The 14,809-nt window shown below is 42.9% G+C and overlaps 1 protein-coding gene across 9 annotated transcripts in view; it reads left to right on the forward strand.

The window, feature by feature from the left end:
- LOC135512789 (adhesion G protein-coupled receptor L2-like) overlaps window positions 1-14,809 on the forward strand; it is a 129,713-nt gene that overhangs the window by 96,572 nt on the left and 18,332 nt on the right. For all 9 annotated transcript variants that reach the window (XM_064935168.1, XM_064935187.1, XM_064935178.1 and 6 more), the window contains 6 exons: window positions 1,486-1,608; window positions 1,752-1,948; window positions 2,605-2,778; window positions 6,137-6,346; window positions 6,552-6,772; window positions 8,305-8,371. In XM_064935168.1, the coding sequence (XP_064791240.1) occupies window positions 1,486-1,608; window positions 1,752-1,948; window positions 2,605-2,778; window positions 6,137-6,346; window positions 6,552-6,772; window positions 8,305-8,371 (992 nt within the window). The remainder of the gene's footprint in view (window positions 1-1,485; window positions 1,609-1,751; window positions 1,949-2,604; window positions 2,779-6,136; window positions 6,347-6,551; window positions 6,773-8,304; window positions 8,372-14,809) is intronic.

Here is a 14,809-nt window from a genome sequence, read left to right on the forward strand (position 1 = left end):
TTTGCACACTCTTGGCATTCTCTCAACCAGCTTCACCTGGAATGCTTTTCCAACAGTCTTGAAGGTGTTCCCACATACGCTAAGCACTTGTTGTCTGCTTTTCCAGATGGGATGGCGTATCACTGCAGAATGCTGAGGTAGTCATGCTGGTTAAGTGGGCCCTGAATTCTAAATAAATCACAGACATTGTCACCAGCAAAGCACCATCACACCTCCTCCTCCATTCTTCACGGTGGGAACCACATCCGTTCACCTAATCTGCGTCTCACAAAGACACAGTGGATGGAACCAAAAATCTCAAATTTGGACTTATCAGACCAAAGGACAGACTTCCACCAGTCTAATGTCCATTGCTGATGATTCTTGGCCCAAGCAAGTCTCTTCTTATTATTGGTGTCCTTTAGTAGTGGTTTCTTTGCAGCAATTCGACCTTGAAGGCTTGATTTCACTCAGTCTCCTCTGAACAGTTGATGTTGAGATGTGTCTGTTACTTGAACTCTGTGAAGCATTTATTTGGGCTGCAATTTCTGAGGCTGGTAACTCTAACGAACTTATCCCCTGCAGCAGAGGTAACCCTGGGTCTTCCTTTCCTGTGGCGGTCCTTATGAGAGCCAGTTTCATCATAGCGCTTGATGGTTTTAGCGACTGCACTTGAAGAGATTTTCAAAGTTCTTGACATTCTCGGTATTGACTGACCCGCATGTCATAAAGTAATGATGCACTGTCAATTTGTTTTTTTTTTTTTTTTTGCTGTTCGTGCCATAATATGGACTTTTACCAACTAGGGATATCTTCTGTATACCATCCCTACTTTTTCACAACACAGCTGATTGCCTCAAGCACATTAAGAAAGAAAGAAATTCCACAAATTAACTTTTAACAAGGCACACCTGTTAACTGAGATGCATTCCAGGGAACTACCTCATGAAGCTGGTTGAGAGAATGCCAGGAGTGTGCAAAGCTGTCACTAAGGCAAATGGTGGCTACTTTGAAGAATCTCAAATATAATGTTTATTTTGATTTGTTTAACACTTTTTTGGCTACTACTTGATTCTAATGTGTTATTTCATAGTTTGGATGTCTTCATTATAATTCTACAATGTAGAAAATAGTGAAAGATAAAGAATGAGAGTAGGAATGAGTAGGTGTGTCCAAACTTTTGATTAGTACTGTATATTCTTATGTTTATTTTTAGCTCACATAATATCATTTAAAGTATCCATTAAGATAATAATAATAAGCATGCAAAAAACTAATGTCGACATTAATGAATGCATTTCTATAGCTTCCAATTTTTTTTTTTTACAATTGTGGGGAGTGTCAAGATGGAGGTACGGTGGCTTCAACACAGCACCCCCTAATAGTCATCTAGTGCATCTATAAATCATTGATTGAAACGTGATCTTTTAGTCATGTATACCACCAACATTCCCTAATCCTTTTTCCCTCCCCCCTCTACCTCCCCCTCTCCTTGTCCTTCTCCAGTGCTGGATGTGTATGTGCTCAGTACAGACGGCCAGGTGCAGGACTTCAGGTTCCCCCAGACCAGCAAGGGTGGAGCCTCTATTCAGCTGTCTGCAAACACAGTCAAAGTTAACAGTAAAAACGGTAACTAGGGGGGAATGAATGAATGAATGAGATCATGCTGAAGGATAATTGTCCTTCACTGAGAAAGTGGCTGAAGGATAGAAATGAGCAGCAATTTTATACGTTCACAATGCCACCGTAAATCTTATTCTCTTTTTCCCCAGGTGTCGCCAAGCTGGTGTTTGTCCTCTACAAGCACCTGGGCCAGTTCCTCAGTACAGAGAACGCCACGCTCCGAGGAGGAGGACGTAACCTCTCAGACCTGACCGTCAACTCGCACATCCTGGCCGCCTCCATCACCAAGGAGTCCAGCCGTGTGTTCGTGTCTGACCCCGTCATCTTCACCCTGGAGCACCTCGACGTGAGTTCCCTTTCCCTGGAGAAAGCTCTGGAGCCCTAGTGTCATTCTGCGGTGTTGTTCAGTGCAGGGGGGAATAGTGGGAAAGGAAATGGCAATGTGGTCTTTAGTAGTTGGAGGATCAAAGTCAATGGCATAAGATACAGCTGCACTGTGAGCACGGCTGTAAAATATCAATACTTGTGTACATCTGGAACTCCCACGGTTATACGTTTGTTAGATTACATAGAACATGCTGTCATGTTTATGCCATGGTATTCTGCAATTGTTTATAATTTACTGAAATTGTGTATATTTACACTTGGCATGACAGACAAAAAAAGTGTAATCACGTTTTATTAGGCTCTTACCCAGATTAGTAGATCTGCACTGTTCCTACACACACTCACTAGACTATATACTGTTAATAGTATACTGAACTCAAATCTTAGCCTGCTGTTAATTGCCTTTTGATGGAAAATAACAGTATCTATATATAGGTAGGAAGCATATGTACTCTAAAGTAATGTGTTAGTTGGTTTTAAACAATGCTTAGAATGTTATTGTTTGTGGTATTCAAAAGGTTTCCTCATGTGTTGCTTATTGAGAACTTCTACAACCCTAACTGTTAACTATTTGTCTGAAACAATGTTCTTATTTCTTAATGTCCTGCTCTGTAGAAGGAGCACTACGACAACCCCAACTGCTCATTCTGGAACTACTCTGAGAGGAGTATGATAGGCTACTGGTCCACTCAGGGCTGTAAGCTCCTGGACACCAACAAGAGCCACACCACCTGTTCCTGTAGTCACCTGACCAACTTTGCCATCCTAATGGCCCATAGAGGGAATGTGGTGAGTGGCCTTCAAGGGGTTCTATCATGCCGTGGGGCTGGACTCCACTAATGGATGTAATATGTATGAATGTTCCCATCTAGGAAACATGGTTAGTGGCTGGTTCAAACCATCCCCTAGCTAGCCACTAACCCCCTAGACACTTGTGTAGATCAGAGAGGATTGTATACAGTACCAGTCAAAAGTTTGGACACACCGACTCATTCAAGGGTTTTTCTTTACCTTTCTATTTTCTACATTGTAGAATAACAGCGAAGACATCAAAACTATGAAATAACACATATGGAGTCATGTAGTAACCAAAAAAATGTTATACAAATCAAAATACATGTTATATTTTAGATTCTTCAAAGTGGCCACCCTTTGCCTTGATGACAGCTTTGCACAGTCTTGACGTTCTCTCACCACCTCTACCTTGTCACAACACGACTGATTGGCTCAAACACATACTGAAGGAAAGAAATTCCACAAATTAACTTTTAACAAGGCACACCTGTTAATTGAAATGCATTCCAGGTGACTACCTCATGAAGCTGGTTGAGAGAATGCGAAGAGTGTGCAAAGCTGTCATTATGGCAAAGGGTTGCCACTTTGAATAATCTAAATATACAATATATTTAGCTTTGTTTTAACATTTTCTTTGGTTGCTACATGATTCCGTATGTGTTATTTCATAGTTTTGATTATTCTACAATGTAGAAAATTGTAAAAAATAAAGAAAAACCCTGGAATGAGTAGGTGTGTCTAAACTTTTGACTAGTGCTGTATGTGTAAGAAATAATTCTTGTGCTCTGTGGAATTGTAACCATATTGTGGATACCCATCCAATCCTATTGGATATACATAAGTCTCTAGGGCGGGGATGGGCAACTGACGACCATTGTAGGCCCGCCCGCAATACAAAAAACTATTTAATTCCGTCGGGGTCTCAAATTACTGTTGAGAGTTAGAATAGGAGAATACAGGTGCGATTTTGTAATTTGGGAGCGCTTCAAAGTTTTTTTTGTTTATATATATATTAAGAGCTGCAAACATTTCTCTCAACCCTATGGCAAAGTGTGTAGAAATACAGGAAATTAGCTGTAAAACTGCACATTTTTGTCTGCACCATGGCAAAATTAGTAGAATAGCATTAAATTAGTTATAAAATTGCAAACCCTTTTCTCCGCCACATGACAAAATATGTAGAATTTCCAGCAAAATGTTTCTTAAGGCCCCCAAACGGCTAGAACCGCCTCTGCAAGTGTGGGTGTGGATGTGGGTACCCAGACCCGAGAGCCACTGTGGCCCCTCATGATGAGTTGATTTTTTTATGGCCCCCACCCCCATCAAAGTTGCCCATCCCTGCTCTAGGGGGTAGGGGCTAGGGGTTGATTTGGGATTTAAGGACACTAGTGAATCTACCCCATCCCCCTCGTCGTATGTACTGTACAGTATGTATGTGGGGGGGATTGTTGGAGGGATGGGAGTTGAGGTGAGGAATGGGGTTAGTTAATGTATGTGGAGAGAAACGGAAGGAGGCTGTCACTTACTTTGCCGTAAGCAAAAAAGCAAGAGATCGCAGGCATAAGATACTGTAGTGAGAGCTAGCTGAAACATTATTGGAAATAAATGACATTTGACCTATGGTCCGTGACTAATAGCCTTCACGCACGTCTGCTGGAATCATACACAGGAAAACACACGGTGGTCCTGCATCACGCTTCTTTAATTTGCATTTCCACTCAACGACATGAAGTAGGTGAGATCCATTTGCAAGCAAAATGCAATTACAATCCAATTTATGATAAATATAATGTGCTGCAAGCATCTACCCAGTAATAAACGTGGAATGTAAGTTTGTGGTTTATATAATAACATGTCCTGACTCATGAACTCTTCCCTTCACAAACCCCAAACCTTTACAACCCTTCACCACAAGGAGAAACCAGAGTCCCTGAGCTAGGTCTTCCCGTCACACCAGCCCTACACCTCAACTACAACCCCTCCTGGCCTGCCCTCAATAAAATGACTCATATCACGGACCGCACTACCTCATGTTCAGACCACTGTCCCTGAGTGGTATTCTGGATGGTGAAGCCGTCTATTTTTTTTGCATATGGTTGTAGCCTACGTTGAAATGTGTTCATTTTCATGGGTTGTGACAGACACTTTAATCAGCCCTTCACAGAGTGATCCCACACTATATTTTATAATGTCATCCCTTCACAGAGTGATCCCACACTATATTTTATAATGTCATCCCTTCACAGAGTGATCCCACACTATATTTTATAATGTCATCCCTTCACAGAGTGATCCCACACTATATTTTATAATGTCATCCCTTCACAGAGTGATCCCACACTATATTAATGTCATCCCTTCACAGAGTGATCGCACACTATATTTTATAATGTCATCCCTTCACAGAGTGATCGCACACTATATTTTATAATGTCATCCCTTCACAGAGCGATCCCACACTATATTTTATGTCGTACCTTCACAGAGTGATCCCACACTATATTTTATAATGTCATCCCTTCACAGAGCGATCCCCCAATATATTTTATAATGTCATACCTTCACAGAGTGATCCCACACTATATTTTATGTCGTACCTTCACAGAGTGATCCCACACTATATTTTATAATGTCATACCTTCACAGAGTGATCCCACACTATATTTTATAATGTCATCCCTTCACAGAGCAATCCCCCAATATATGTTATAACATGTCGTGCTTTTGTGACCGCTTACTAAGGACTTTACATTGGCAGGGCATCATGTTTCCTACAGTAGATGTTGAGTTTTCAAACCCTCCGTGAGCCAGGACATTCATGTTATGTCAAGGTTCTTTGATGGTTACATGAAGTCTGTCATGTTTTATGTTTTCCGGCAGGCTATTGGGTCTAAACCCTCCCTCCTGTGTTGCCTCATGTTTCTGATTGGTGCAGCTAGATGTTGAGTTAAATCCCTTTTATAAATATCTGTATATGTCATGAAATCATATTTTATCCATGATCTTACATGGTACATTATACCAGGTTATTGGGTTTACTTAAGATTATATAGCATATACTGATAAATGTTGGGAATGGGATTTGTTTAAAGTGGCCTGAGAAAGGAAGGTGGCGGTGGTACTGTACTAGATAACTTTGTCTCTGTCTTCCTACTCATTTTATTCCCTAAACATTTGAATAAGATAAAAAGGTCTTCGCAACAAAGAAAAGCTTATTAGGTCTAACCACCCCCTGTGTTTAGGTACATCTGGCAGGTTGTTGCTTCTAACCCCATTGTCATGTTAGGTCTTAGATCCGGCAAGTTATTGGTTCTAACTCCGGCGGTTTGTGTCTCTCTGCCCCATCCTCCAGGCAGAGGGGAGTGTCCATGAGCTGCTGCTGACGGTGATAACCCGGATGGGAATCGCTGTGTCGCTGGTGTGTCTGGCCATCAGCCTCTTCACCTTCTGCTTCTTCAGGGGCCTTCAGAGCGACCGCAACACCATCCACAAGAACCTCTGCCTCAACCTTTTCATTGCTGAGCTGGTCTTTCTTGTGGGCATCAATATGACTGAACCCAAGGTAAGGAGTGCGGGTGCCCCCAGAACGTACACATGGATCGGAGTGGGCTCCGATGCACAGTTATTTTGGCTAATTATCATTGTGTTCCCAGGGAATATGTTCCAGTTATCTATGCCTACTTTAACTTCCCTTGTCTCAATGCAGCTTCCATGCCGCTGTCCCTGTACCGCTCTATGTGTAACCTTTAAATGTGTCCCCATCCCAGCTGGTGTGTTCCATCATTGCGGTCGTTCTTCATTTCTTCTTCCTCGCGGCATTTGCCTGGATGTGCCTGGAGGGCGTGCAGCTCTACCTCATGCTGGTTGAGGTGTTTGAGAGTGAGTTCTCCCGCAGGAAGTACTATTACGCCTCAGGATACCTCTTTCCTGCTGTGGTGGTGGGAATCTCGGCCGCCATCGACTACCGCAGCTACGGGACACCGAGAGCGTAAGTAACATCTTATCACATCTGTAGACCTTCTCTTTGTGTTCTTGGTGCAAAATGCAGTAGCTAAGAAGTGGTGTCCGTGCGTCCAGTAACCGCCAGGTGCAGGGTACGAAAAGTAATGTCAAGAAAGTTAGAAATAAAGATAGATACCCTCTTCAGATGTTGACCTAAGGGTGGAAACGTTGCACAATAAAACTGTGGGATCATTCAACTAGTATCTATCTTCCTTTCTTGGTGCAGAGAGCATCAGGTCTCCCAAGCCAGCCAGCTCCAGATCAAGACTCCCTTTCTTCGCACATAGATAGATATATTGCTAATGAGAGCTACATCACAGGCCCCAGTCTCCCACTGCCTCTCCCTCTGCCTCCTGGCAAATGTACACCCTGTCATAGAGGAAAGCTGTGAGCAAAACTACTACATTAATGAGTTGTCTGGCCGGTTGGTTGCTCTGGTCTGGTGTGTTCTCTGTGAGCAGGCTTTTTCTCACTTGACCTTAATTCTTTAAACTTTTCTTCTCCCGTGGCCTTTATCCAAGAAACAAGCCATATGATTTGTCGTAGGCTTTTCTTTTCCCAGAGGGAGTTATGTAAATGGGCTTTTCTTTTCCCAGAGGGAGTTATGTAAATGGGCTTTTCTTTTCCCAGAGGGAGTTATGTAAATGGGCTTTTCTTTTCCCAGAGGGAGTTATGTAAATGGGCTTTTCTTTTCCCAGAGGGAGTTATGTAAATGGGCTTTTCTTTTCCCAGAGGGAGTTATGTAAATGGGCTTTTCTTTTCCCAGAGGGAGTTATGTAAATGGGCTTTTCTTTTCCCAGAGGGAGTTATGTAAATGGGCTTTTCTTTTCCCAGAGGGAGTTATGTAAATGGGCTTTTCTTTTCCCAGAGGGAGTTATGTAAATGGGCTTTTCTTTTCCCAGAGGGAGTTATGTAAATGGGCTTTTCTTTTCCCAGAGGGAGTTATGTAAATGGGCTTTTCTTTTCCCAGAGGGAGTTATGTAAATGGGCTTTTCTTTTCCCAGAGGGAGTTATGTAAATGGGCTTTTCTTTTTACATCTGGGTCTGTAGTGCAGCACTCCCTGCATTTGAATGAACATATTATCTGATAATACATACAGTAGCTTCAGCACAAATCTTGTTGGAACTATTTGTGCGTACGTTTTTGACTGTGTTTAGGGTCAAAAGTATAGCCAGACTACTCTCTCAATTGTAGACATTGGCAGACTCTGAAGTCATGAATGCAATACCAGTGCTGTTGTATGGCTCACAGCCAGAATGTGTTCAAGGTCAGGTTCTCTCTGTGGTCCAGAATGACAATCACTATTCTATTGCTGTAGTAACTATATCATCATGTCATCTAGCTTGTCTAGAAGCCAGGCTGGCTACTGATCAGTAGGATACATTGTGACAAATGCTGCAGTGTTTTTAGAATGTAGAAAATGCAGAGATGTTACAGTCACAGTGGGGGAGACAGAATAGATCATTTGCTCTTGAGGGATGTCTATCACCTGATCACATGACCATGTTCCATTGCAGCTGCTGGCTGAGAGTGGATAACCACTTCATTTGGAGCTTCATAGGACCTGTCACCTTCATTATCATGGTAAGCCACATTATACTTTATGGGATGTGTGTGTGTCTATGATGGCATGAAAGTCCGGTATATTATGTGCATTATCCATACAGTATGGGCTTGAGTGTCTGTGTCTCTGCCTAAGTCTGTTACTATGTGGGTATCTGTGTCTCTGACTAATTCTGTTACTATGTTGGTATCTGTGTCTGTGTCTCTGACTACGTCTGTTACTATGTGGGTATCTGTGTCTCTGACTAATTCTGTTACTATGTTGGTATCTGTGTCTGTGTCTCTGACTAAGTCTGTTACTATGTGGGTATCTGTGTCTGTGTCTCTGACTAAGTCTGTTACTATGTGGGTATCTGTGTCTCTGACTAATTCTGTTACTATGTTGGTATCTGTGTCTGTGTCTCTGACTACGTCTGTTACTATGTTGGTATCTGTGTCTGTGTCTCTGACTAAGTCTGTTACTATGTGGGTATCTGTGTCTCTGACTAATTCTGTTACTATGTTGGTATCTGTATCTGTGTCTCTGACTAATTCTGTTACTATGTGGGTATCTGTGTCTCTGACTAATTCTGTTACTATGTTGGTATCTGTGTCTGTGTCTCTGACTAAGTCTGTTACTATGTTGGTATCTGTGTCTGTGTCTCTGACTAAGTCTGTTACTATGTGGGTATCTGTGTCTCTGACTAATTCTGTTACTATGTTGGTATCTGTGTCTGTGTCTCTGACTACGTCTGTTACTATGTTGGTATCTGTGTCTGTGTCTCTGACTAAGTCTGTTACTATGTGGGTATCTGTGTCTCTGACTACGTCTGTTACTATGTGGGTATCTGTGTCTGTGTCTCTGACTAAGTCTGTTACTATGTGGGTATCTGTGTCTGTGTCTCTGACTACGTCTGTTACTATGTTGGTATCTGTGTCTGTGTCTCTGACTAAGTCTGTTACTATGTGGGTATCTGTGTCTCTGACTACGTCTGTTACTATGTGGGTATCTGTGTCTCTGACTAAATCTGTTACTATGTTGGTATCTGTGTCTGTGTCTCTGACTAAGTCTGTTACTATGTTGGTATCTGTGTCTCTGACTAAATCTGTTACTATGTGGGTATCTGTGTCTGTGTCTCTGACTACGTCTGTTACTATGTGGGTATCTGTGTCTCTGACTAAGTCTGTTACTATGTTGGTATCTGTGTCTGTGTCTCTGACTACGTCTGTTACTATGTTGGTATCTGTGTCTGTGTCTCTGACTACGTCTGTTACTATGTTGGTATCTGTGTCTCTGACTAAATCTGTTACTATGTGGGTATCTGTGTCTGTGTCTCTGACTAAATCTGTTACTATGTTGGTATCTGTGTCTGTGTCTCTGACTAAGTCTGTTACTATGTGGGTATCTGTGTCTGTGTCTCTGACTAAATCTGTTACTATGTGGGTATCTGTGTCTCTGACTAAATCTGTTACTATGTTGGTATCTGTGTCTGTGTCTCTGACTACGTCTGTTACTATGTTGGTATCTGTGTCTCTGACTAAATCTGTTACTATGTTGGTATCTGTGTCTGTGTCTGTGACTAAGTCTGTTACTATGTTGGTATCTGTGTCTGTGTCTCTGACTAAATCTGTTACTATGTTGGTATCTGTGTCTGTGTCTGTGACTAAGTCTGTTACTATGTGGGTATCTGTGTCTCTGACTACGTCTGTTACTATGTTGGTATCTGTGTCTGTGTCTCTGACTACGTCTGTTACTATGTGGGTATCTGTGTCTCTGACTAAGTCTGTTACTATGTGGGTATCTGTGTCTCTGACTAAGTCTGTTACTATGTTGGTATCTGTGTCTGTGTCTCTGACTACGTCTGTTACTATGTTGGTATCTGTGTCTCTGACTAAGTCTGTTACTATGTGGGTATCTGTGTCTCTGACTACGTCTGTTACTATGTTGGTATCTGTGTCTCTGACTACGTCTGTTACTATGTTGGTATCTGTGTCTCTGACTAAGTCTGTTACTATGTTGGTATCTGTGTCTCTGACTAAGTCTGTTACTATGTGGGTATCTGTGTCTCTGACTACGTCTGTTACTATGTGGGTATCTGTGTCTCTGACTAAGTCTGTTACTATGTTGGTATCTGTGTCTGTGTCTCTGACTACGTCTGTTACTATGTTGGTATCTGTGTCTCTGACTAAGTCTGTTACTATGTGGGTATCTGTGTCTCTGACTACGTCTGTTACTATGTTGGTATCTGTGTCTCTGACTACGTCTGTTACTATGTTGGTATCTGTGTCTCTGACTAAGTCTGTTACTATGTGGGTATCTGTGTCTCTGACTACGTCTGTTACTATGTGGGTATCTGTGTCTCTGACTAAGTCTGTTACTATGTTGGTATCTGTGTCTGTGTCTCTGACTACGTCTGTTACTATGTTGGTATCTGTGTCTCTGACTAAGTCTGTTACTATGTTGGTATCTGTGTCTCTGACTAAGTCTGTTACTATGTGGGTATCTGTGTCTCTGACTACGTCTGTTACTATGTGGGTATCTGTGTCTCTGACTAAGTCTGTTACTATGTGGGTATCTGTGTCTCTGACTACGTCTGTTACTATGTGGGTATCTGTGTCTCTGACTAAATCTGTTACTATGTGGGTATCTGTGTCTCTGACTAAGTCTGTTACTATGTGGGTATAGTCTGTTACATGTATGTGTTTTCCACAAAGTAATGTGAATGGGGGAAAAGTTTATGTTTTTTTTGTTTTTCTGTCTCGCCTGGTCACTTAGCTATTGCTTTTGCTGATCAAGTTGCATGAAAGGAAAGTGGTCCATTATAGCTGACATGAGGACATCAGCAGTCATTCAGCTGTAAAATCCTATGAAATGTGTCTAGTCTAGTGAGCAGCAGCATTCATCAGCTTAGCTGTTTGTTTGGTGGAAATAGTTAATGATTGAGGAAGCAGTTCTTGCCTGACACTGTCAGTTGTCTGAGGAGGAGGAGAGACAATCTCAGGCATGAAGGTCATTTGCTCAGGGTTGAACATGGAAATAATGAGTGGGTGGGCCAGACAGCCATTACCCATAACCCCCTGGCCCTCCTGAGGATCATGACACGTCCCCAGCCAATCCCGTCGTATGGACAGCTCCACCCTCACCTCTAAATATTTCATGCAGGCCGCATGGAGTTCACACACGTGTACACACACCCATGCATGCACATACAGTACCAGTCAAAAGTTTGGACACCTACTCATTCAGGCGTTTTTCTTTATTTTTACTATTTTCTACATTGTAGAAAAATAGTGAAGGCATCATAACTATGAAATAACACATGGAATCGTGTAGTAAACAAAAAGTGTTAAACAAATCAAAAATGTATTTTAGATTCTTCAAAGTTGCCACCCATTATGACAGATTTGCACACTCTTGGCATTCTCTCAACCAGCTTCACCTGGAATGCTTTTCCAACAGTCTTGAAGGAGTTCCCACATATGCTGAGCACTTGTTGGCTGCTTTTCCTTCACTCTGCGGTCCAACTCATCCCCAACCATCTCAATTGGGTTGAGGTCAGGTGATTGTGGAGGCCAGATCATCTGATACAGCACTCCATCACTCTCCTTCTTGGTCAAATTGCCCATACACAGCCTGGAGGTGTGTTGGGTCATTGTCCTGTAGAAAAACAAATTATAGTCCCACTAAGAGTAAACCACATAGGATGGTGTATTGCTGCAGAATCTGTGGTAGCCATGCTGGTTAAGTGTGCCTTGAATTCTAAATAAATCACTGACAGTGTCACCAGCAAAGCACCCCCACTCCATCACACCTCCACCTCCATGCTTCACGATGGGAACCACACATGTAGAGATCATCCGTTCACCTACTTTGCATCTCACATAGACACAGGTGTTGGAACCAAAAATGGAACAGATTTCTACCGGTCTAATGTCCATTGCTGGTGTTTCTTGGCCCAAACAAGTCTCTTCTTATTATTGGCGTCCTTAAGTAGTGGTTTCTTTGCAGCAATTTGACCTTGAATTCCTGATTCACACAGTCTCCTATGAACAGTTGATGTTGAGATGTGTCTGTTACTTGAACTCAGCAATTTCTGAGGCTGGTAACTCTAATGAACTTATCCTCTGCAGCAGAGGTAACTCTGGGTCTTCATTTCCTGTGGCGGTCCTCATGAGAGCCAGTTTCATCATAGCACTTGATGGTTTTTGCGACTGCACTTGACATTTTCCAGATTGACTGACCTTCATGTCTTAAAGTAATGATGTGCTGTCGTTTCTCTTTGCTTATTTAAGCTGTTCTTGCCAAATAGGGTTATCTTCTGTATACCACCCCTACCTTGTCACAACACAAATGATTGGCTCAAACGCATTAAGAAGGATGGAAATTCCACAAATTCACTTTTAACAAGGCACACCTGTTAATTGAAATGGATTCCAGGTGACTACCTCATGAAGCTGGTTGAGAGAATGCCAAGAGTGTGCAAAGCTGCTTTGAAGAATCTCAAATATAAAATATATTTTGATTTGTTTACCACTTTTTTTTTTGTCACTACATAATTCTATATGTGTTATTTCATAGTTTTGATGTCTTCACTATTATTCTACAATGTAGTAAATGGTGAAAATAAAGAAAAACCCTGGAATCAGTAGGTGTGTCCAAAGTTTTGACTGGTACCATACATTTGTATTATTCACACAGAAAACATGTGTACATACTGTGTTTACACAGCACATACTCTGCATAGATACATAAGGGAAAGGGTGCTGTGGTTTTGGTGGTGTGTTTTCTGAGGAGGTAATGGGGAGTGCAGAGCAGAGAGTCCGTAGAGTGTGGGGTGCGGGGAGAAGCAAGGACATGTACAGTTCAGTGCCTGCCTCTCTGCCTGCCTGCCTCTCTGCCTGCCTGCCTCTCTGCTTGCCTGCCTCTCTGCTTGCCTGCCTCTCTGCCTGCCTGCCTCTGCCTGCCTGCCTGCCTGCCTCTCTGCCTGCCTGCCTCTCTGCCTGCCTGCCTCTCTGCCTGCCTGCCTCTCTGCCTGCCTGCCTCTCTGCCTGCCTGCCTCTCTGCCTGCCTGCCTCTCTGCCTGCCTGCCTGCCTTAGGGCTGTGACGGTCATGGAACTTTATTTCACGGTAATTGGCCAGCCAAATGACCGTGGTGACCTCAATAACCGTTTATATACGAAATTGTGCACACTGATTGTATTTGATGCCATAGAAATAGAATAAATAGAGTGGGCGTCCCCTTTCAAGTCAATGATGGTGTAATGGGTGGACTGGCAGCTAGTGAATGATATGCTAAAATATGTGTTGTGATTTGTTGATTCAACTCAACTGACATTACAAAAAATGCCATGTAAAAAATATATTTTTTAAACGATTATGATAGTTATTGTTTTCATGACGCTCTTCATCCATAACAGTCGGTTACACGGTTATACGGTAGTTGAGCCAGCCCTAAGCTGCCTCTGCCTGCTTCTCTGCCTGACTGCCTGTCTCATCAGATCTGTGTCATCACTGGCGGCTGTGTTAAATGCATCTCCAACCACTAGACTCATGCAGACCTAAATCAGCCCTGGTGGCTAGGAGACAAACATCACTTTGATCTAAAATCCCTTCTCTGTCTTTTCTTCTCTCCTTCTATCCCTCTCTCTGTCTCTACCTATATCCCTCTCTCTGTCTCTACCTATATCCCTCTGTCTCTACCTCTATCCCTCTCTGTCTCTACCTCTATCCCTCTCTCTCTCTCCTTCTATCCCTCTCTCTCTCCCTCTCTCTGTCTCTCCTTCTCTCTCTCTCCCTCTATCCCTCTCTCTCTCTCTCTCTGGCTCTCCTTCTATCCCTCTCTCTGTCTCTACCTATATCCCTCTATCCCTCTCTCTGTCTCTACCTCTATCCCTCTCTCTCTCTCCTTCTATCCCTCTCTCTCTCCCTCTCTCTGTCTCTCCTTCTCTCTCTCTCCCTCTATCCCTCTCTGTCTCTCTCTGGCTCTCCTTCTATCCCTCTCTCTGTCTCTACCTATATCCCTCTATCCCTCTCTCTGTCTCTACCTCTATCCCTCTCTGTCTCTCCCTCTATCTCTCTCTGTCTCTACCTCTAACCGTCTCTCCTTCTCTCCTTCTCTCTCTCTCCTTCTATCCCTCTCTGTCTCTCCCTTTATCCCTCTCTCTCTCCCTCTATGCCTCTCTGTCTCTCCTTCTATCTCTCTCTCTGTCTCTACCTCTATCCCTCTCTCTGTCTCTACCTCTAACCGTCTCTCCTTCTATCCCTATCTCTGTCTCTCCTTCTATCCCTCTCTCTCTCTACCTCTATCCCTCTCTGTCTCTACCTCTATCCCTCTCTGTCTCTACCTCTATCCCTCTCTCTCTCTACCTCTATCCCTCTCTCTGTCTCTACCTCTATCCCTCTCTCTCTCTACCTCTATCCCTCTCTCTGTCTCTACCTCTATCCCTCTCTCTGTCTCTCCTTCTATCCCTCTCTCTGT

Source organism: Oncorhynchus masou, chromosome 3, assembly GCF_036934945.1.
Source record: "Oncorhynchus masou masou isolate Uvic2021 chromosome 3, UVic_Omas_1.1, whole genome shotgun sequence".
Lineage (NCBI taxonomy): Eukaryota > Metazoa > Chordata > Actinopteri > Salmoniformes > Salmonidae > Oncorhynchus > Oncorhynchus masou.